Source organism: Phaseolus vulgaris, chromosome 11, assembly GCF_051622355.1.
Source record: "Phaseolus vulgaris cultivar YP4 chromosome 11, ASM5162235v1, whole genome shotgun sequence".
NCBI lineage: Eukaryota > Viridiplantae > Streptophyta > Magnoliopsida > Fabales > Fabaceae > Phaseolus > Phaseolus vulgaris.
In genome coordinates this window covers 4,729,066-4,750,751 of record NC_143508.1, presented here as the reverse complement: position 1 = coordinate 4,750,751, position 21,686 = coordinate 4,729,066, and the positions used below count along the sequence as shown (strand labels likewise).

The 21,686-nt window shown below is 30.1% G+C and overlaps 3 protein-coding genes across 3 annotated transcripts; 2 read left to right on the top strand and 1 right to left on the bottom strand.

Annotated features, from left to right (window-relative positions):
• Positions 1-4,767: 4,767 nt before the first annotated feature.
• Positions 4,768-8,896, top strand: LOC137806725 (fructokinase-2). The gene is made up of 5 exons (XM_068607013.1): positions 4,768-5,357; positions 7,141-7,473; positions 7,688-7,804; positions 7,968-8,090; positions 8,611-8,896. Exons 1-5 carry the CDS (start codon positions 4,944-4,946, stop codon positions 8,665-8,667), a joined length of 1,044 nt encoding a protein of 347 aa, XP_068463114.1. The 5' UTR covers positions 4,768-4,943; the 3' UTR covers positions 8,668-8,896.
• A 591-nt stretch (positions 8,897-9,487) lies between these two features.
• On the bottom strand, positions 9,488-12,810 carry LOC137806803 (B-box zinc finger protein 24). The gene is made up of 3 exons (XM_068607124.2): positions 12,199-12,810; positions 11,227-11,529; positions 9,488-10,126 (listed from the first exon to the last, which is right to left on the bottom strand). Exons 1-3 carry the CDS (start codon positions 12,379-12,381, stop codon positions 9,887-9,889), a joined length of 726 nt encoding a protein of 241 aa, XP_068463225.1. The 5' UTR covers positions 12,382-12,810; the 3' UTR covers positions 9,488-9,886.
• A 4,595-nt stretch (positions 12,811-17,405) lies between these two features.
• Positions 17,406-18,763, top strand: RBL13 (RHOMBOID-like protein 13). The gene has a single exon (XM_090297681.1). The coding sequence runs from the start codon at positions 17,837-17,839 to the stop codon at positions 18,650-18,652; it is 816 nt and encodes a 271-aa protein (XP_090153807.1). The 5' UTR covers positions 17,406-17,836; the 3' UTR covers positions 18,653-18,763.
• Positions 18,764-21,686: the final 2,923 nt, after the last annotated feature.

Below are 21,686 nucleotides of genomic sequence, written 5' to 3'. Positions count from 1 at the left end.
CAAATCAAATTAAAATTAATTTATTATTATTATTGATATTATTATTTAATAAATTTATTTTAATTATTATTAAACATGTAATTTATTTTTAGGGTTTAGGGTTTAGTTTTATTATTGTGTTGTAATATATATATATATATATATATATAATGTTATTTTATATATATAAAGTTAAGAGTAATTTTGACTTTTTAGTAATGTTATTTGAACAATAGTAATGTTATTTAAACTTTTTGTTGATTTCGTTGCTTTTTTTCACTGCACACCGAATATTGTTTTTTCTCTTCTCTCGCAACTAATCGCTTTTCTTTCCTAACAATTACGCAGATACAAACATATATTTTATTTTCTTTAAAAGAAATTACAAATTTGAAAAAGTAATTTGAATTTCAACACCATAAAAGCTCTTAATTTGTCGGGACGGAACTTCTCTTATAGTCACAACATCAAATCCTTAATATTTAGTCTTTTCGATTATCGATATTCTCGGTTCTTTTGATAAGAGTATCTACAATATCACTTCAATACTCAAGTTAATTGAGAGTTTGAGTGTGTAGAGTATTATGGGTTCAATTTTCATTACGTTTGACTCTATGAGATTTCGTTTATTTATAACCACACATTTAGGTTTCATGGTGTACAAAAGTGTATGGATATGGTTCAATGGAGCTCAATTATCTCTTAATAATGATTTTTGCATTATTATCTCGTAATGATTGCTAAATGATGTTGTTAATCGCTTTGTCAGTTACAATACGAGACAGACTAGGAGACCGAACAGTCACGTAATAACGTTAATCAGATATTCGACCTCCCATTAGTACACTAATCAACCAACATTTTAAAATAAGTTGAATTTGAGTATAAACCTTTTTTCTTCAACCACTCTAACATGCATGAGTTCCAATTTTGGGGGAAATGGAAATTGGAAAGGGAAGAAATGAGATGACCTTACCCATAGCAAAGCCTTTAGATTAATTTTCCACACAATTCTTGAGCTAGCTTGTAGGTTGAAGTTTTCTCAAAATAATAGAAGAGGATTTGACTGCAATGTTTTAGTCATTATAAAAAAAAGTTGAAGATGAAGGAATGGATAAATGAAAGAGTTTTTGTTTTCTCTGAACACTTACCCTTCTTCCCTCAAACACTCCTGTCACTTACTTCCCACACCCCTTTGCAATAGCCCACTAATCAAAAGTTCTAACTCAAGCAAAACACATACACTACCTTAAACATATACTTGGTTAAATTAAAGATTAAGCATAAATTAAATGCGTTCAACACTTCTAAATTTAATTATATGATTACTAATAGCACCAAGAACGGTTCCTTATAAAGATGATTGTGCAGGTTATTTAGTAAAAAAGGAAGCTAACAATACATAAAAATAACATGCTTATTATTATTAATAAAACAAAAGATTTATACACAAACAAGGGTGTTTTAATAGTTTTATAAATATTGTTCTATAATTTCTTAATAAGTTATTTTTCCTAATTTTTTTTATAAAACTTTACAATAAATTATAAAAAATCTTAAAATGGTAGAACGTTTGCATTAGGGTTCACCTTATAATTTAGTTGAATGATGATAATGCAACTTTCCTTGAAAGACACGTTTGTTAATTTGTTCCACTGTCAAATTCCAATAGGGTTCCACTTAACTGTAACCTCTTCAGATTCAGATCTTCCAACACTTTATGTTCCAATATCAAATTAATTTTTTTATGATGTTTCATTAAATAAGCCAAATCAATATACAATATATTTTAAAAAATATAATTAAATAAACTATAATAATTTATTTAAAATTTAGTTTACATGATTCTTTGGTCAATATAGAAATACTCAGCATTTATGTTAATAAAGTTTAATATATGTAAAAAAATTATTTAAATGATAAACTTCATTGAGAGATACCCTTTTAAAACTATATATATCCACGTTCATGAGAATAATTTATGACAATCACAAAATAAATAAAAATATATGATTAAGATTAAATTTCTTAAAATATTTTTATTATAAATTTAAAAAATTCACCTAAAACATCATATCTATAACTGTTAGATGATAGTGGAGATAATGATCATGGAGACAAGACAATAAACCTAATTATATTATGTAATAATGAGTTTAACTATTATTATGAGTATTGTGGTTTTTTTATTATAATTATCACTATTAATATAAAGAGTGATTAAAACTAAATCAATAAAAAATTGATCAAAATGATTTTTTCTTTAAAACTTTTTAATTTACCTTTTTCTCAACAAAACAATTTTGTTTAGATTTCAAACTAAAATATTATACATTTAAAATTATTTATGTAGGTTGTAATTATACAGTAAATTTTAATTATAAAATTGTGTAATTTAATTATAAATTTCAAATTGTAAATATAACAATATAATTATATATAAAAATAACAATTTTATAATAATAAAATCGCAAAAAAATTGAAACCAAACTGTAAAATAATATTAGTGTGATTTGGTTTAAATTTTACACTAAATTAAAACTGAACCGAATGAAATAAAACTGCATTTTACTTTTTTACTTAGTTCAAATCACATTCTAATAAAAGTCAAAATTGATAATCATTATATTAGTAGTGATAATAATCATGATAATAGAAAATATACGTGGTTTACAATTATCATAACATTATATAATTTAACTTCTATTGGTAATCTTTTTAGAAATTTAACAATTTTAAAATTTAAATTGTTGGTTGCATCCTGCAGTTTTTTTTTATGTATATCAATGTTTACATCTATCTATATTCAACAGAATTTATCAGCAATTTTTAGTTATTAAAAAGAACTTAATTAAATTTTAAGTTTTTTTATAAATTTGAATATTTTTAATTAAATTTTTATTTATTGAGTACTATTTTTTTTTAACTGTTATTTAATTTTTCTAATATCTGAGTGCGTAATTCTTCTTCCATGGTCATCTTACTAACTTCTTTAAAATGAAGGTTTTGTAATATAAAAAAATATTATGATTAATGTAAAAAGACAACTAATTTTTATAGTTTATTAAAAACATATTAAATAATAAGGTACTTTCGTAATTATATACATTAATGGGTACTGATAATGATCCTTTAATTATACTTTTAATGATTATATTTTGATGTTTTAATTTATTTATGTTTTACTTGTTATTATTATTATTATTATTAAATAATTGGTGAGATATTACCATTCTTTACTTAGGTTCCAAGTTTAATTATAATATATTTATTTATTAAATGTTGTATATATTAAAAAGGAACGAATAAAGTTTTATTTTATTTTGAGGGAAAGAAACGAATAAAGGTTTTTTAGTGTGAGAAAGGAATAAAATTATAGTACTAGATTAATGATATATTTTTTATAATAATGTTGATGATTCATTTTAAGAAGAATAATGTAATAGCTGCTTAAAGTGAAAAAGGTTTAGTTAAGAAATCACATGTGTGATAGATTAAATATAAATCCAATAAAGTAAAGTAGCATACCTAATATGCCATCACGTTTTTTTTTGGTACACAATTCTTTTCATTTACTCAACATGATGTGCTTAAATCTCTTAAAAAAAATTATTCAAAATTTAAAAATATTCACCTAAAAAACAAAATATAAATATTCATGTCAATAAATGTTACAGTTACTGGCAACGAAAATTATAGTAGTGATAAGTGTAATAATGAGCTTAATTATTTTATTATTATATTGCTGTTGTTTTTCCTACAATAATCTATTATAACCACTGTTATTAATATTAAAAGTGTTTAAAATTGAACTAATCCAAAAGTTGATAAGATAATTAAAATGATTTTTCTTAGGTTTTTTAATTTATTTTTTCACCAAACAAATTTATTTAGATTTCAAAATAAAATTTAGATTTGTATAATTTCAACAAAAATATGATATTTATATATAATATTATTCAATTCGATTTTAAATTATATAGATTTCAATTATTAAGTCCAGCAAAAAATAACCACGGTTTTATTTTATTTAAAAAAAATAAAAAAACCTGAAGTACTAATATTATTTTATTTTTGCGTACAAACTTATTGTGTTGATAAATATTTTTTGTATGTGAAATTTCAATTGAAGTAAGTGTATGTCATTTAAACATTTATGTATATTTTAAATATTCATAATCGATAAATATTAAAAAAATCAGCTGAATTATTAAAACAATTTTATTAAATACAGATTCAATTTTAGTTTAATTGTGAAATTTTTTGTTTAGTTATTATACATGTAACACATACACTTACACGGACACGGAGATACATAAAATCTCTAAAATGTAGGACACGTGGACACAAATTTATATATTATATAATTATGAATTATATAAATTGACAAAAAAATATGTGCACAAGTATGTTTCAGATTAATTTTTGAGCCGAAATATATTTTTCATAATTGGTTCACAGAAATTTGTTTTTTATTTTTATAACTATAATAACAATTTATAAAATAAAATTTAATTTTTAAAAAAATTAATATATTTTTTCTTTTTAAAATTATATTAAAACCGTATTCAAATTATAAAAAATGATATGAATATGAAATACTGACACGCCATTTAAGAGGAGTGTATGAAATTCGTATATATAAACTTCTCCCTCCTTTCTACATTCACCTTATAATTAAAAAAATAAATATTAAAATATAATATTTTATTAGAAAAACAGATGTAAAGTGAATGTATTTTTTAAACTTGAAAAGAATATTTATCCTAACTTTTCCGATTTAAAAACAGTGTTGTATGTTGTTGTTTATTATGACCAAAATTTGAAGATTAAGGAAAGGATTGACGGATTTACTTATCTTAATTCTTGTTTTCTTCACTATATAAACTCTACAAAATTAGTATCCAAACTCACTCTATCATCTTCAACCTCCAATTCAAATCAAAATTCCATACTCAGAAGCCATGGCCTCCACCAATGCTCTTCCTCCCACCGGCACCGGCCTCGTCGTCAGCTTCGGCGAGATGCTCATCGACTTCGTCCCCACCGTCTCCGGCGTCTCCCTCGCCGAGGCCCCGGGTTTCCTCAAGGCTCCCGGCGGCGCCCCCGCCAACGTCGCCATCGCCGTCGCGAGACTCGGCGGCAAGGCGGCTTTCGTTGGCAAGCTCGGCGACGACGAGTTCGGCCACATGCTCGCCGCAATCCTCAAGGAGAACGACGTGAGATCCGACGGGATCAACTTCGACCAGGGCGCGCGCACTGCGCTCGCGTTCGTGACCCTACGCGCCGACGGAGAGCGTGAGTTCATGTTCTACAGAAACCCCAGCGCCGACATGCTCCTCACGCCCGAAGATCTCAATCTTGAACTCATCAGATCTGTTAGTAAAATCTCTCTCTCTCTCTTTTTCTTCTTCTCTCTTTTGCGAGCGCGGTGTCTGTGAAGCACGCGCGTGTGGGAATGTGGGCTTTAAGGTAATGGATTTTGCCGAGTCAGCTCGTGGGGTCCACAGTGGATCTAGTATACCCGAATAACGCAGCAGGTTATTTTTAAATAAATTAAAAATAAAAATAAAAACCCTTTTTCTCTTTTTCTAATTTGCAATCATATCAGATCGCAAAAACTGGTGCAGTCACGTGACGTGTCTCACGTGTTTTTTCTATTTTGGATGAAACTTTTACGGAGGTGGATAATGCGGATTGGGACCACTTATCTACTGTTTCTTTTCTTCAAACAAACTCAACATTACCTTTTTTTTTTTTTTTTTTTTTATATAAACGTGAAGTGTTCACATTTTTTTTTTCTGATAACTAATCCCTATAAAAGATTCGATTCATCACTTTGTAGTAAATTTTTTCTTTTTTAGTTATTTTTTCATTAAAATACTATATTTTGAAACTTTACTAAGTCATTTTTTCTCAAACTCTAGCAGAAACAGTTACCTTGAGGACAAAGCTGTTCTTTTTTTATCGATTTAAAAGTTTAAAATAAATAAAAAATGTAATCTTTCTTTCTGTTATTTTAGTTTAAAGTTGACATATTTGTTTACTACACGTACTTGTTAATACTTTGACCCGTTGTGCTTTTGAAAAATTAATCATAATATATTTAGCAAAAAAAGATAATTTTGAATTTTAACTGAGTCTCGAGTTCTATTTAAATTATTAACATAAATTACACTTTCCATTTTTAAACTTTAATGTTTTCAAGAAATTGATTACAAATTAATCTTCGGAGCATGCAATGACTATAATTCTACTAATAATCAAATCTTTCATTTTATTTGTTTTTTATGGATATCTATAACTATTTCTATTCACGCGCTAGATCGAGAGTGGGAGTGGTAAGGAAGCTCTTTCTGTTGTCCTTTGCCTTGAGACAATTAATTGTGTTTGTCTCAACAGTATGGGGCATGCATATGCCCCTCTAACTGTGTTCTCACGGTTCAGTTGACTCTGCCAGAACTTTTAAAAGTTAAATTTTTTTTTTTAAATTAATGAAAATATTGAAGATGCTGAGAGAATAAATTAATGTTGTCATAAAACATTCAATGAATGAATTATATATGACGTGGGAAAGTGATTTTGATGAGTGTATCGAGAGCTTTTGTTTTCAAACGATTTTAGAAGGAGCCAACAACAAGTAGTTTTGTTGTTTTATTTCTTATTGTTCTTCATTGTTGTTATCATTTTATCATACTGTGTTGCATTATTTGTTTGTTGTTCCCTTGTGACCAAAATATCAGGGTTTATTTTATATAAAATAAAATTGAATATGGAGGAGGATGATAGAGACCCTCTAGGGTTTGCAGGCAAGGGTATCATAATGGGAGACATTTCACTATTTGTTTATTTGTTGTTTTGTTATGAGTTGCAGATGAAGAGCCTTGTTTACATTTTACAGCCTTGCAAACATGTTTATAATTAAAAAAATAATAATAATTTGCCGGCCTTTTGCCATGAAGGTACGGCGATGAATTCATGAACAGAGTACTATTTTTTGTTTTCAATTAATGTGGTTGAAATCTTGAAGTACAAGAACAACCAGATCGAAATTTACTCTTGGCAGTGTAGTTGCATAAATGTTTTGCATTGGGTGTAGATGTATGTATTCTGTTTTATTTTCTTGGGGAGTGATTGAATGTGAAGTTGATTTGTGAGCAGGCAAAGGTATTTCATTATGGATCGATAAGTTTGATCGTGGAGCCATGCAGATCAGCACACCTGAAGGCAATGGAAGTTGCGAGGGAAGCAGGGTGTCTGCTTTCTTACGATCCAAACCTGCGGCTACCCTTGTGGCCATCACCTGAGGAAGCGCGTCAGCAAATACTCAGCATATGGGAGAAGGCTGATTTGATAAAGGTGAGTGATGTGGAACTGGAATTCCTAACCGGAAGTGACAAAATTGATGATGAATCTGCTCTCTCACTGTGGCACCCCAATTTGAAGTTGCTCCTTGTCACTCTTGGGGAACATGGTTCTAGGTACTACACCAAGGTAAGAAAAAAACACCCTACTCAATCAAGTTATACTAAAAAGATGTAGTGTCTTTATTTTCACCAAAGGGGTGGAAATTGCTATTCTCTCTAGGATCATATGGGTTTCATCTTTATGATATTTACATTTCAAAAAGTTATGTTCTGCAAAGTATGTTAATGCTGACTACCCTTTTTCTATTTGTAATAATTGTTCTCCTTTCTGCACAAACCAGAATTTCCATGGATCAGTGGACGCTTTTCATGTCAACACAGTTGATACAACTGGCGCAGGCGATTCCTTTGTTGGTGCTCTATTATGCAAGATTGTCGATGATCAATCCATACTTGAAGTGAGTGCTGACTAAATAAACCTTCAAATTAGCTGCTTCATGCAAAGTTTGGAAAATTAATTCATCGTTATGCATTTTCAACTGTATTGTTACTGATTTTGTAATCTTTAGTCAGGATCATTTTGAAGTCATTGATTTATTTCCATAATCTGGTTAACTGCAGGATGAAGCAAGGTTAAGGGAAGTACTCAAGTTTGCAAATGCGTGTGGGGCCATTACAACTACTAAAAAGGGAGCAATTCCCGCTCTTCCCACAGAGGCTGATGCCCTCAACCTGATCAAAGAGGCATAGAAATTTCGTGCTATTATCTTTTGGTTTTCTTTATATATATCTCTCTTCATCTTTTCACTTTTCTGCTGAAGTTTCTTGCTATCAACTTAAGATGGATTTTGATCCTTGGTTTTCTATGTTTTATTTCCCCCCTCGTTCTGCATTAACAGTAATATCATATGATTTGGGGTTTTTTGCAAATGAAAATTTGACTCCTTGTCATCTTGGCCAACAATGGCTTTTTCTTCGGGACTTGAATTGGTTTGTCTTTATTGCAAAAAAGATTGCATTATTATGTAGTCTTAGTTTGTACAAATCAAATCGAGTATAGAATAATGAACCAAAGTTTTGGGTAATCAATTAGTTCAATCAGTTTAGTAGTGTAGTTGAAACAATCTGTCTGGTTTACTACAGTGGCCAGATTAATCGGATTAAATATATGTTTTTTACATTACTTTCCAAATATTTTAAACAAAATGTCTTTTATCAATAAGCAAGAATGTTAACAAAAATGGATATATTTTTTTATTGACAGAAAAACGTAAAGGAGGATGTGCGTGAAGCCTTGAAAACCAGGTGTCTTATTCTGTGATCATTTTCAAACAATTGATTTGTGGTTTAAAGTAAAGCAATCCAGCCAACCCTCTGTAAAATTAAGATAAAAAGTGGAGAGCTTCTGTCACAATGTAACAAGGGCCCTACCCTCAAAACTACAATTTACAATTTTTTAAATTATTATAACTTTTCATACATTTATCAGTATGTACTATATAAAAAATACAAAAAATGACAGTTATAAATGTTAATATATATTCAAACAACTTCATACTTGCACATTTCTTATTATCATTTTAAGATATATAAAAGCGTATATGAAACGTGCTGGCTATAATTCAGTTTATAATATATGTTTGAAAGGCTAAATTTCGTACACACATACTTAATGTGTCGAATATTGGACACAAGCAATGGGTATATTATTTCAAAAATGGAAAGACAACCTTTTTTTCTTTATTAGAGATGTCTCTAATTATCAAAAAAGAAAGGTCTTTAGCCTTTTGAAGAGACAAGATCTAAGTGTTTGACGAAATTACTAAGAGACAAAAGGTCCAAGTGCTTGATAAAGTTGTTAAATCTTTGTAGAATTGCATAACAAAGGATTTTGATTTGAAGTAACCAGAATGTTCTTTTCATTTTCAGTATTTAAGATTTCATGATACGTGATTCACGGACATATTGATCCAAACATTGAAGCATATATTTTTGCAGTCTCTAACCGAGGTTCATGTTATTTTTAAGTCAACCCTATCAGTTTTTCACCCTTTTTTCAACATAAAGTTTCTGGTAAGAAATCTTGATAATGATTTATTTTTCCTCATTTGTATTCTTGTAGAAAATGGTCAAAAGATTACCTAATGAAGTGTTCAATATATTAAACTAAAGCTTGTCATCTAACAAAAGACATAAAGTTGGATTTTGCCTGTCATATATACAAGTAATATCGCTTCCAAAATTGGTAACACAAATATACGTATGAAATTAATCAGCCCAAAGACCAAGGACCTAAGATTTAATCTATGCTATTTTCTAAAAATAAAACCATTCCAAGCTCCTAAAATGAGATATTTATCATCTCCACACAACTAGTCAACATACTTCATTACTCACTTTCCTAGGAGAACTATGCATATACAACTCATCAATCTGCAAAGCTTCAGCTAGATAATGCATATTGAAGAGTTCATTAACATCTCCATCTAGTATGCATATACAATTCATCAATCAGGAAATTGTTTACATGACCATGTGCTCTAGCCTAGATCAGGAACAGTGAAGTGTTCCTCATCATCTTCATCCAGGGCTTCAATCCTAGGCTTTTTGTAAGACATGAAGGATTTAGAAGCTTTCTGTGAGGTAACATTGCTAGTATGTGTCACTGGAAGCTGGGGAACTTCAGCAGCGGCTAAAGGTTCCTCAGGGAACTGTTCACCAAAAAGACCTACATCTGCTAGCCATTCAAGCTCTCCAAACTCCAGGGACTGCTTCTGAGCCTGAAAAATATGAATCAGTTCCAAACATTATAACAATACACAAGGGTAACAATGTAATTAAATGATGTCAACTCCTTACCATAACCCTCAACACAGTTTATGGTGCAAATATGACACAACATATTGTTTAAAGAAAGTCAGATAAACAAGAATCAAGAGCTCGAATGTACTACATAGAAGCCAATCTACCTTCTAATTAATAAGTTAAAAGAACTAGCCTCTTCCTTGATGAATCATTTTTAGATATAGAATGCAGTGTTTGATCATGTGCAAAACTCATAAACCTTAATCTCTCAATTCGTAAACAATTTAAAAATAACTGCTTTGGTCAGTCTTCATCCTTCACACACCAACAAACAAAAGTTTGTGTGCATATTTTTTGTGACTTGCATTCCAACACTCACAAAACTGCACTCACAAAACTGCATGAAGGACTTCAAGAATGTTGATCAACAAAAACAAGTCATTACATAGGTTAGTACTGCATTCATGCACTCTATAAATAATTTTTAATTGTATTTTATCTGTAAAAATGTCGACTTCCAATTCCTCTGGATATGTCTTGACTCAGTCAAGTTCACCTTGTACTATAAAATTCTGCATGAAGAAAGTCCAGAGGTGGTGAATTGGCTTAATCGCATTGGAAAGGAACAATGGACTGGAGCATGTTGGAGATACATGGAAACCATTCTTGCCAAGCCAATCAATTAAGTACTAATGGGGATGCAAAATCTTCCAATATTTCCATTAGTCCAAACAACCTAAAAATCTCAACCGTGTTTATACAGATATTCCCACCAAGGCCATGGATGAGGCATAGGCAAAGGCCAGATTTCACCATGTTTGTAATTTATACCTATAACAGAGTGGAGAAGTTTTGTAACCCACAAGAGGGACAACTTGAAGGAAAATTTAAGGTGAGGCCAGATTTTATGGTAACATGTTGTGTGATGATTGGCTACTGTATGCTATTTCAAAATGGATATTGGAGGCAACAAAACAAAATGGTCCCTCTAAATCATACTAGATTCTTACATCAAAATCACTCTAATTTCTTAGCTAATGTATGCAACTAAAATAGAGAAACAAATCTGCCTTACTTTGTCTGGTGACTCAAAGTCTGTTAATTCCAACAAGTCATCAACTGCCCAAGAGGATGTGCAGCTAGGCACTTGCTGAGAAGGAACTTTCACAGGAACTTCTTGTGCATTTGGATTAGATGGTTCCACATGATGACCTTTTTCATTGCCTTTGGTGCAAGTAGAACCCAAAGCCACCCGAATACCAGTAGCAAGAAAGCGCTGGTGGTTTGCAGAAAGGCTACCAGCTACATGAATTGGCTCGTCACAGTCTTTACAGAAGAGTGCTCTATCCTCAACACAAAATATGAAAGCTGCCTTGTCCTACAGTTACATTACATACATCACAAAGTTAACAAAGTCATCCATGTTCAACACAGGTTTCAACTCTTATACTCTACTTACAACAGAGGTCATAACAATACATAAGGATTATTCTCTACCATAAATAGTCAAAGATGAATAAGGTTTTGGTAGAACGATACATGATTATAGCATCTCTAACCTCTTCCTTGCATAAGCTTACATCAAAGGTATCAGACCATTATACTGACCAGTTAGCTCTTTTCATAAATTTAGTGCTTTAAATAACCAGAAACTTGTGGCTTTAACAATCATAAAGAAATACCATAGGATTAAGACAGTAAATTTTAAATATAAGGTTTATGGAATCAGATTTTACAATCCTTGCGAGGAAATGCTATGAAGTTTTCTTAAACACCCTCTGCCGGAATAAATTCTTGTGTGCCATGGGAGCAATTGACACAATTAAAAGCACAATCATGCATGCCAAACAGATTCAATTTATTAGAATTAAATCTGGTCTTCTTTGTTATATAGATCTCTTTATTTGATACTTAAACAGCAGCCAAGGTTATTACTACACTCCAAGATATCCCGGTTGATTCTCATATGAAACAAACACACACCAAAATTCTTGGCAAAATCAAACAAAATCCATCCATCCAAGTATAACGATTTGTGAAGGAGTACCTGACATATGTCACATCTGGGAAGCTTGTTTGATAAACATTGAAGGAGAAGCCTCTGATGCTTGCTTGCAAGCTTGTTTGCAGCATGCACTTCAACGTCACATTTGGCACACAACACTGCCTCATCTGCGCAACAAATCACTGTTGCCGGGGCTTTCTCACACACATCACACTGAATTTTCATGTTCTTACCAGCAGTGTCTCTTCTCTCACTTTCTTTGGAAAATGGGGTTCAGAAAAACACCATGCCAATATCAATATCCACACAAAACAGGAGAACCTCTACTACAGCCACTACCCTATAAGACAAAACCTTCCTATTGTAATGTGAACAGCTTTAGCTGTTCTAAGCCGAGAATATGAGCAAAAGGTTAGATCAAGTTGAATATGAACAGAAAAAGGGGAGCGAAAACAAAAGATAGCATTCAAAGTGACAGTGCTAAGTAATTAATGCAGAGAGAAAATAGTTTGGCCATGGAAAAGGAAGTGGCTGGAGGAGGGTACAGTTGGTGAAAGGGTGATGCGAAGATGGAGATTTCATGAGATCTTACCTTTGAGAATAATGAAGAGTGGGGTCACTTTGCCATGCGTGTGGCTGTGGAAGTACCACATCGAACGCGTGAAGTTGGAGTTTTAGATATTCTTATGTGTGGTCCTTGTCCTACATTGCTGACTGTGACTTACATGTTCTAAAAAAATGAACAAAGGGAATGCATCTAAATTCTAATTAATACAAATTACTTTTTCATAATCAAATTTTGCTCAGATTTTCATAATAATGACAAAAAAATGACGTGGTTATACCTCAAATTGAAGGTGTATAAATTAAACAAAGGGTGTGTACTTAGTAATAAAGACTAACCCTATTGATGTTGTTGTTTCGATGAAACCAAAGTCACTTTTATTTCAGAAAATGTTCACACAAAAAGAAAAATGACAGATACCACACACAAAAGAAAAAATGGTAGTAATAAAGCAACGTAATAGATAAATAAGAATAAAATAGATGGTGATAGTTAGAGTTTTTTAAGCTTATCCACTCAAGTATACAAATTAAAAAATACATTTTTAAATTTTATGTTATAAATGATTTTTATCAATATAATAAAATATATTTATTTTGACATCAATTCAGAGAGATAATATAATTAGGATCAATCATTACATTCGAGGTATTATCTACTTTGAAAGTTGGTGTTTCGTCACAAATTTATTATTAAAAAACATTTCAATGATTTAAAAAAGAAATATGTATTTAAATTGTTATTATTTTCAACTCCTCCTGATATTATATTAGACGTATCGAAACAATATTCAATATTAAAAGATATAACATGTATGTGTTTTTCGTAAAAAAAATAGTTGAATTTTCCATCAATAATTATCTATAGAATAAGGTTCATTTGATCTTTATGCAATAACTATTGGCATAGGTTATGAATCAAAACATGATAGGAGAAGAGAGGTAGATGAACTCAATTTTTTTTTACAACTCAAATGCTCTATTTTTATTTATTTTATTTTTTATGGTAAAAAAATTATGAAGTTTTTTTAATAAAAGAAAACTAATTTCTTAATTACAAAACCCTAGCAAGCATATACATGTTCTTCTAATTGTCACTGACAAAAATAGATCTTCTATGCTAAAGTGCACATTATTTTGATTTACGTGTGGATTATGATGGCAAATTCATGGAACTCTACTCATAATCATGTGAAAAATGGTACGGAAGTCATGGATGTAAATGTGCAAGATCCTCCTAGGAGCTATGGTGATCTTGAAGGTGCATGATGTGTATGGAAGTAGGGAGGTTCGGCCAGCCCTATGGTAAGTGATGAAGATGAAAATTAGATCCTAGAAACTAGGTAGAAGCAAAGTATGGCACAATGTTGGCAGCATAACTTTACTCTCATTAATCTTGCAAGATACAAGAGATGGTTTCTCCTTTTATAGCCAAGGAGGCCGTAAATTCTAAGCTAATTACACATGAAATGTGAGCAAAATGAAATGAAAATGAGAAGGCACATGGCACATGGACCACATGGCCGGTCATGTGTGCTAAGGTTCTAGAATGTGCACAAAATCTAGGGTAAATCACATATAAGACAAGTTTGTGCTTTCTAACACTACACTAATTACTAAGTCACCTCTAATGGGCCTCCATGTAACATGTATAAGGCCTTCTCTTTTCCATCCGTGGCTTCATCCATTTGGGCGTGAGTGTGCTTAGCCATTGACCTTGTAATAGGGCCTAGACGGTCTAGCCCTCCTCCTAGACGCTCCATGTGTAGCATTCCCTCATCATGTCCTAGACGCTCCTTTCTTGAGTCTAGACGCTCATCACGGTCTAGTCTTGGGTTTTGGCTTCCATGGTGAGGTGTGCTTGGCCCTCCTCCATCACATAAGATAATTAAAAATATATAATTTATTTAAATATCATTCTCGTGTGAGAATTTACAATATAAGATAATATAAGATAGTATAATTTTCTACATTAGTAATACATTTCAATAAATTTTTAAAATATTTTTATATTAGATTGTTAATTAATTAGTGGAATTTAATTTAAACTCAATCTCGTTGATATTTGTCCTATATATTAAAATTTTGTCATATTTTTGTTTATGTCAAAATATCTTAATTTATTCCTTTCTCATGTAAAATCATTAAAATTTTATTACATTAATTTTAATAAATATTCAATCTTTAAAAATTAAGAAGTTAAAATTAATATACAAGACCCAGAATAATATACAAACTATCAATAAAAAATGTATATGAAAATATGTAAATACAAACCTTTTATATTATATTATTTTTATCAAATACTTTGAAAATGTGATTTATTATATATTAGTAATTAAATAAGGTAGTTTATACCTTCAACTTATAATCCTTTTAGCAGTTCCATTTATGATCGTTGTATTTCTTCCCCACCTCCACATATTTCGACCTACATCCCATAAATATAAAATATTTATTTTGCATTGTACAAATTTTTAATTTTTAATTTCCACATTTCATAATATGTAAGTATTTTTTTTTCAAAAAATTATTATATAATTTAAAAATTATTTTTTACTTCTAAATTATATAATCTAAAACTCATTAAGATTGTAAAATCTAGAAAAAATAAATAAATTTTGAATTGTACAATTTAAAAGATTTTTTCTAGAAAAAATAATTTTAAAATTTTACAATATTCCAAAATCATTTCATAAAGAAAAAAATGACTTCTAAACATTACACTCTAAAAACTTTTTTAAGATAAAAATTACTTTAAAATTTGTAATTAATAAGCCAAAAGTAATTTCCAAATGGTACAATCCAAAAATAAATTAGATTATATAATAAAAAAGACATTTTTAACTTTTGAATTTCACAATTTAAAAAAAAAACAAAATGAGAATTTATTATTTAAGGGCTACAAGAAGAAGATATGAAGGTATGTTTGACAAAAATCCTCTAGCAGTTTCTTCTTGCACTTTTACATTTTTCTTCCTGCACCCTAATGTTATGCAAAGATCATATTGTTTCTATTATTTTTAAAAACTCCAAAATGCAGTTAAACTGTACTTATTTTTTTACATTCCAGATAGATTAAGGAATCTAGAAAAATTTCGGATTGACACTTCCAGTAAACTTTTGGATCCACTAATCCGTAATTCAAAATATACATTTTACATTTAGAAATCCATCATTAAAAAAAAAACATTCCGGATCCACTAATCCATAACAGAAATATGTATTTTGGATTCAGAAATTCATAATTAAAAAAAAAACATTCCGATTCACCAATAACAAAATTAGGCTTACGAATTCAGCAATCCAGAAATCAACAATTTATACAAAATTTGCTTATGGAATACTCCTCATCCAAAAAACACAGTTTAATCAATTTCAGATTCATGAATCCATAATACATTACCGGATCCCGATATCCGGTAACCCCGAAATCTCCATAACCACCATGCTCCTAAAAAAATGTAACTCTTACCTCTACAACCCAAACAATACTTCGAGAACGTAGTGTACTCTCCCACCTTGCTCTGAACAACTACAAAGACCCTCAACTAGCGGTTGATATTCAATGATGAAGATGAACAGTGATAAAGAAGTCAACACGGTGTCCCTTTTCAAATTATATGTCAAGGTTAATTTTGGGATATTTAAAATTGTGGTGGTGCAGGAAGAAGTAACCAAATCCTCTTAAAGTAGAATATAAGGCCCAAATAGTTTTTGTGTTCTATTTTTGGTCCTCAGATCCTTCACAATAACCACTGCTAGGCCCATTCCTAATATTGACGACAAAAATTATGTAGTATTGATAATATTTTTATAATATATTTTTATTATTTATTTAAAAAATGTTATAAAATATCTCAACTTAAATTTTATATATTTTTTTATTTTAGTATATATTTTTATATTAAAAACTGACTTTAAGTTTAACTTAACTTTATAAAAATAACTTTTTAAAATAAATATACATCCATATGAAATATTTTTATCTAAATGAAATACTAAATTAGTGGTATATATCTCATTTAAAAAAAATGAGAGATAGAGAAAAAAAAGTAATATATTTTATTAATAAAATATTGTTACTCACTTACATTTACTCTATTTATATAGTATATAAAAAAGATAAAAAATAATTATGATTAATAAAACAGTTGTAATTATTAAAAAATAACTAAAACAGTTACAATTGTTTAAAAAATATAACTAAAAATATAAAATATTATATGAGGTTATATTTATCATCTAATATTATTATTGTATATGAGATCTGGTTGATGTTTTAAAAAATATTTTTTTAAATGAGGAGAAAAATAATTAAATTCCAAACAGAACTTTTAATGCACGTAGTTTTTTTTTTTTATTGATTACAAGTATAAGGTTTTACATACTTCATTCTATCTCAAATATAAAAACTATAGAGATAGAGGGTGTTTGTTTCATATAAGTAAATTTCAACTTATTTCATTTCATAATAGTGTAATTTTTTAAAAATGTTTTATATATTTTTAGTTAGTGTGATTTTTCATGCATTCAAACGCCAAATATAATAAAATTCAATAAGTTTATTATGTAAAATTATTTGTTCTTGAAACATGGTATAAAACTATTTTACATTAAAAAAAAAAAATTTATAAAAAAATAAAAGACAGCTACCTCATAAGATGTAATTTAGAAAAAAAAAATGAAATATTATATGATTCAGAAAACGAAGGCCATGGAAGGATTCAACTGGAATTGTCTAGTACCTCAATCAAGGTGAGCATTATTCTGAACCCTCTTTCTGCATTTCTCTCATCACCAATTCATTTTTCCAATTCAATCTCAATGCAACAATCCCACTACTGTTTCGCGTAATTCAACTTCTTCACCCTTGTTTATGAACTCCCTCAACTCAAAGACTCCACCTTTCTGCTTCTGTTCTCGTGCAATCCCTTCAGAAAGGCTTCTGTTCCGTGAAGGGGAATAGCTGCGCGATTTTTCATTTGGTGGGTTTCATTAATTTCTGAGATTTCCTGAAAATTGAAATAAATAAAAAAACCCTTGGATTTGGAGTGTTGGATTGAATAGGCTGTGTTGTGTTGTTTGATTGTGGCATTAGAAGGGATTCTGGGAAATGGGGAAGCCTTTGTTTTATGAGATCTTGGAAAAACCTGCCACAAGTTGTATGATAGGAATATGCAGCATGATTTGGTTCTATATACAGAAGAAAAATATTGGGTATTCACATGTGGGTTTGAGTTATGAGACTGCAGTGGAAGGGCATTATTGGAGGATAATTACTTCTGCTTTTTCTCATATTAGTGTTATTCATCTTGTTTTTAACATGAGTGCATTGTGGAGTCTTGGGGTGATAGAGCAGCTTGGGCACTTGGGCCTTGGTGTTGAGTACTACTTGCAGTACACACTTGTGTTGGTGATTGTATCAGGAGTGCTGGTTCTTGCAATGTATCATATGTTGATTCAGAGATTCAAGCTTGAGTATTTTCGTCGAGTGACAGCTGTTGGCTATTCCTGCGTTGTTTTTGGGTGGATGACAATTCTTTCTGTGAAGCAACCATCTTCCAAGTTGGATCTCTTTGGGTTTCTGTCTCTCCCTATCAGTTTTGCGCCGTTTGAATCGCTTATTTTCACTTCGATCATCGTTCCTCAGGCAAGTTTCATTGGCCATTTGTCAGGGATTGTTGTTGGATATGCTATAGCATGGGGTTTAATTCATGGGATGAGCAATTACTGGGCACTCTCCTTATTGGGATGGATTCTGCTTGTCTTTGTTTTTAGTTTGAAGAGATCTGGAGCGCTTGATCTAAGCTTTCTTGAGATTGAATCTGTTACCGATCCTTCCTTACCTTCTGTGCGGTTTTTGGCATCAAGCACTGGCAGAACACTGCAGATGAGTGCTTTGCCAAATGGGAATGTTGAAATTGTCTAATGTAAAAGTCATATATATCTTGTGATATCAGATGTTGCCTTGACACAATCTACATTGATAGCAATGCAATTCTAATTCTTCCAATATATAATTTGTTTAAAGATTCACCAATATCCCTCTTCAGAGTTTGCATGTTTAGTTTTGTGATAATGATCGTTCTCTGATGCTCTGTATATTCCTCTGCTGAAGTGATACTGCTCGCTGCAAATTTGCTGCTACTTTTTGCCCTTTGTTTAGTTTATTTGCTCGTGGACGATACCAGTTGAATCTGATTTTACAAGAACAGAGGACAGTGGTTATTTTGTAAATGAAAATTTAGCTGTTTTTGCTGTTTGATTGAGTTTTGGACTCCAATTTTATGTATATGCTACTTGGCAATCTGCGGTTTGCCTTCAATAAAAGTATTAAGTTAGCATGGAGATTAATAACTTGTTTGTTTTAAAATTAGATAGAATTGATTTTAACACGATTAATTGAACTATTGAACATAATTATAATGTGTTCCAATCAATCTCCAGTCACAGATTTCCAGTGAAATGTGCATTTTTCACTGGAAAAAAATCTGAGAATTAATTTTACAGTATCAAAACAAATAGGTCCTAAAATAGCAGTAAATGAATTGGCACCAAAGTAAAAATTTCTCTGGATTAAAGTTACTTTGCTGCTAAAATCAATTTTTGTGTTGCTCTGTCAACAATTTATATAAACTAGACAGAAGGTGCTAGATCCCCAGGTTGCAGTCATAGATGTAAATTAAGAAAGAAAAGAAAGACAGCATACACTAACACAACCAAGAAATATCATAATATTTAATAAAATACAAGCAAATTAACAAGTGAAGCAGAAAACTGGGCTATGTAAAAAGACATTTTGGGATTGAATCTAATCAACCAACTATCTTGTATTGGATCTGATCTATTTATATATATTTGATTAATCTCTACTATAAAAAAAGTGAACCAGAAACAGAACAGAATTGGTTCAAATATAGACAAATAAAACTGTGCTCTCAATCTACTGATTAGAGTGATGATGAGTATATCAGTTACTACCATGGAAGACCTAATATCAATATCTACTTGTATGTAATTGACAATAATGTTTAGTGCTTCAAAGTAATATACAATACAAACTTACAATCGGCAACATAAAAGCAGAAGCTAATATGATGCATGTGTATGTGAGCAGCCATAAAAAACTGCGCAAGATTTACCCAATATACATACACACAGTACATAAATATTCGTTCTAAAATTGGGTGGTGACATGGAAGCAAAGAAGTGGATCACCTAGAAAGCTTAGCACCGACAGTCTTTAACGCAAACAGAGTCTATTTCCTATATATAGAGAGACACACACAAAGATGATTATGACATTGTTTCCATATTTTAGTAGGATTTGTGAATGAAGTTATTCTATAAATCATGTAGACTCGTTGAAAGTAGAGTAAACATATGAAGTTTGATGCAAAGTCATGTTAATGCTGAAACTTTTTCAAGCAGGTAACGAATGAATACGTTTATGAATCATGTACGTATAGGTGCAGGTAGAAATGCAAACCGCATGTATCCTCTAACTCCTTCACAGTTTTATCCTTAATAAAGATATTCTAACTCCTTCACAGTTTTATCCTTAATAAAGATATAGAGAGGAATGTGTAATTAAATTGATTTTGATTTCGACTTTTAATACATGTGAGACTATTGGATATACTAGAATTTGACGAAGCTTTTACCCTTTTTCTTGCTTCTTAGTTCAAGGTACTATTCGAGGGATAGTAAGAAACAACCCACAATAAGCTAATATCTCATAGACTAATCTTTTGTCTTATGATCTCAGAGGCCCTCCCTTTCAGAAACGAAAGGGTGAAAGAGCCAATTCCAAGAGACAAACCACCCTTTTGAGTCCTATTTAATCGTCGTTGTATAAATTAATTGTCGAACTTTATTAATGAAATACTAAGTGATAAGTGAAAATCTATCTGCAGAAAATTCATTCTAGTTTCTCAAGAGTTAGTAAAAACTTAAAAAACATGAAAATATTTAATATTTAATATTTAAGTGAATGAATGAGATTAAATAATTAGTTCCTAAAATTTTGTGGTTTAATTAGTTAGTTAGTCTATTACAACATAAATTCAAGTAAATATGAGTTATCAGGAGGATTTGTAACTGATTTTAACCATCAAAAGTATTCATGAGTCCTCTCTCAAACCTGATAGAAATAATAAGATTCAAGAACACTAGAAAGAATCGATTTGGAGAGGTGCATCGAAACCAAGTAATGTTTAGTCTTAAACTTCCTATGTTTATACTAAGGATTAACATGATAAAATGTGTGATTATCTTCAGGAAGATAATGTTACAGAACTACTACATTCATGACAAATAGCATTAATTTACATAATTTGATCGTGTTGTCTCCAATGGAAATAATTGATGGAAACCCATGGACAAGCAAAAAGTAAAGTAACGTGTAATGCATAAATCATGCTATGAAGTCTTATTTTAATTTTCCGAATCTTATCATTGTATCATTCCTTAAATTGTTTGTTTTTATGACTCGTGATCTTATTTTAAGTTTAGTAATCAAGAATCTCTTATCAGGATACATAAATAATGAATAATTAAGCTAAAATTTATATTTAAATATGTTTATACTTTATAATTTGTATTTCTAATATTTTTTTATGTAATAATAAATTAAGTTAAACTTTAAAATTTTGTTATATATTTTTTTTACTTTTATTAGATTTTACATCTGAATTCACAACTTTAGATTTCGCTAGCGTTCATATCAATTATTTTTCTTAAAAATACGATTATTTGGATTCTACATTATAATAATCAGCTATCATAAAATCATTTTATAAATAAAATTATTACAAAATTTAAAAGTTCAATTTTGAATTTTTAAAGTTAACAAATTTAAATAATGATAGTAATTATGATAATTACTACACAATATTTAATTAGTAATTTTTTAAAAAAAATTTATGTATTGATAATTATGATGCAAATGTATCTCACATCCA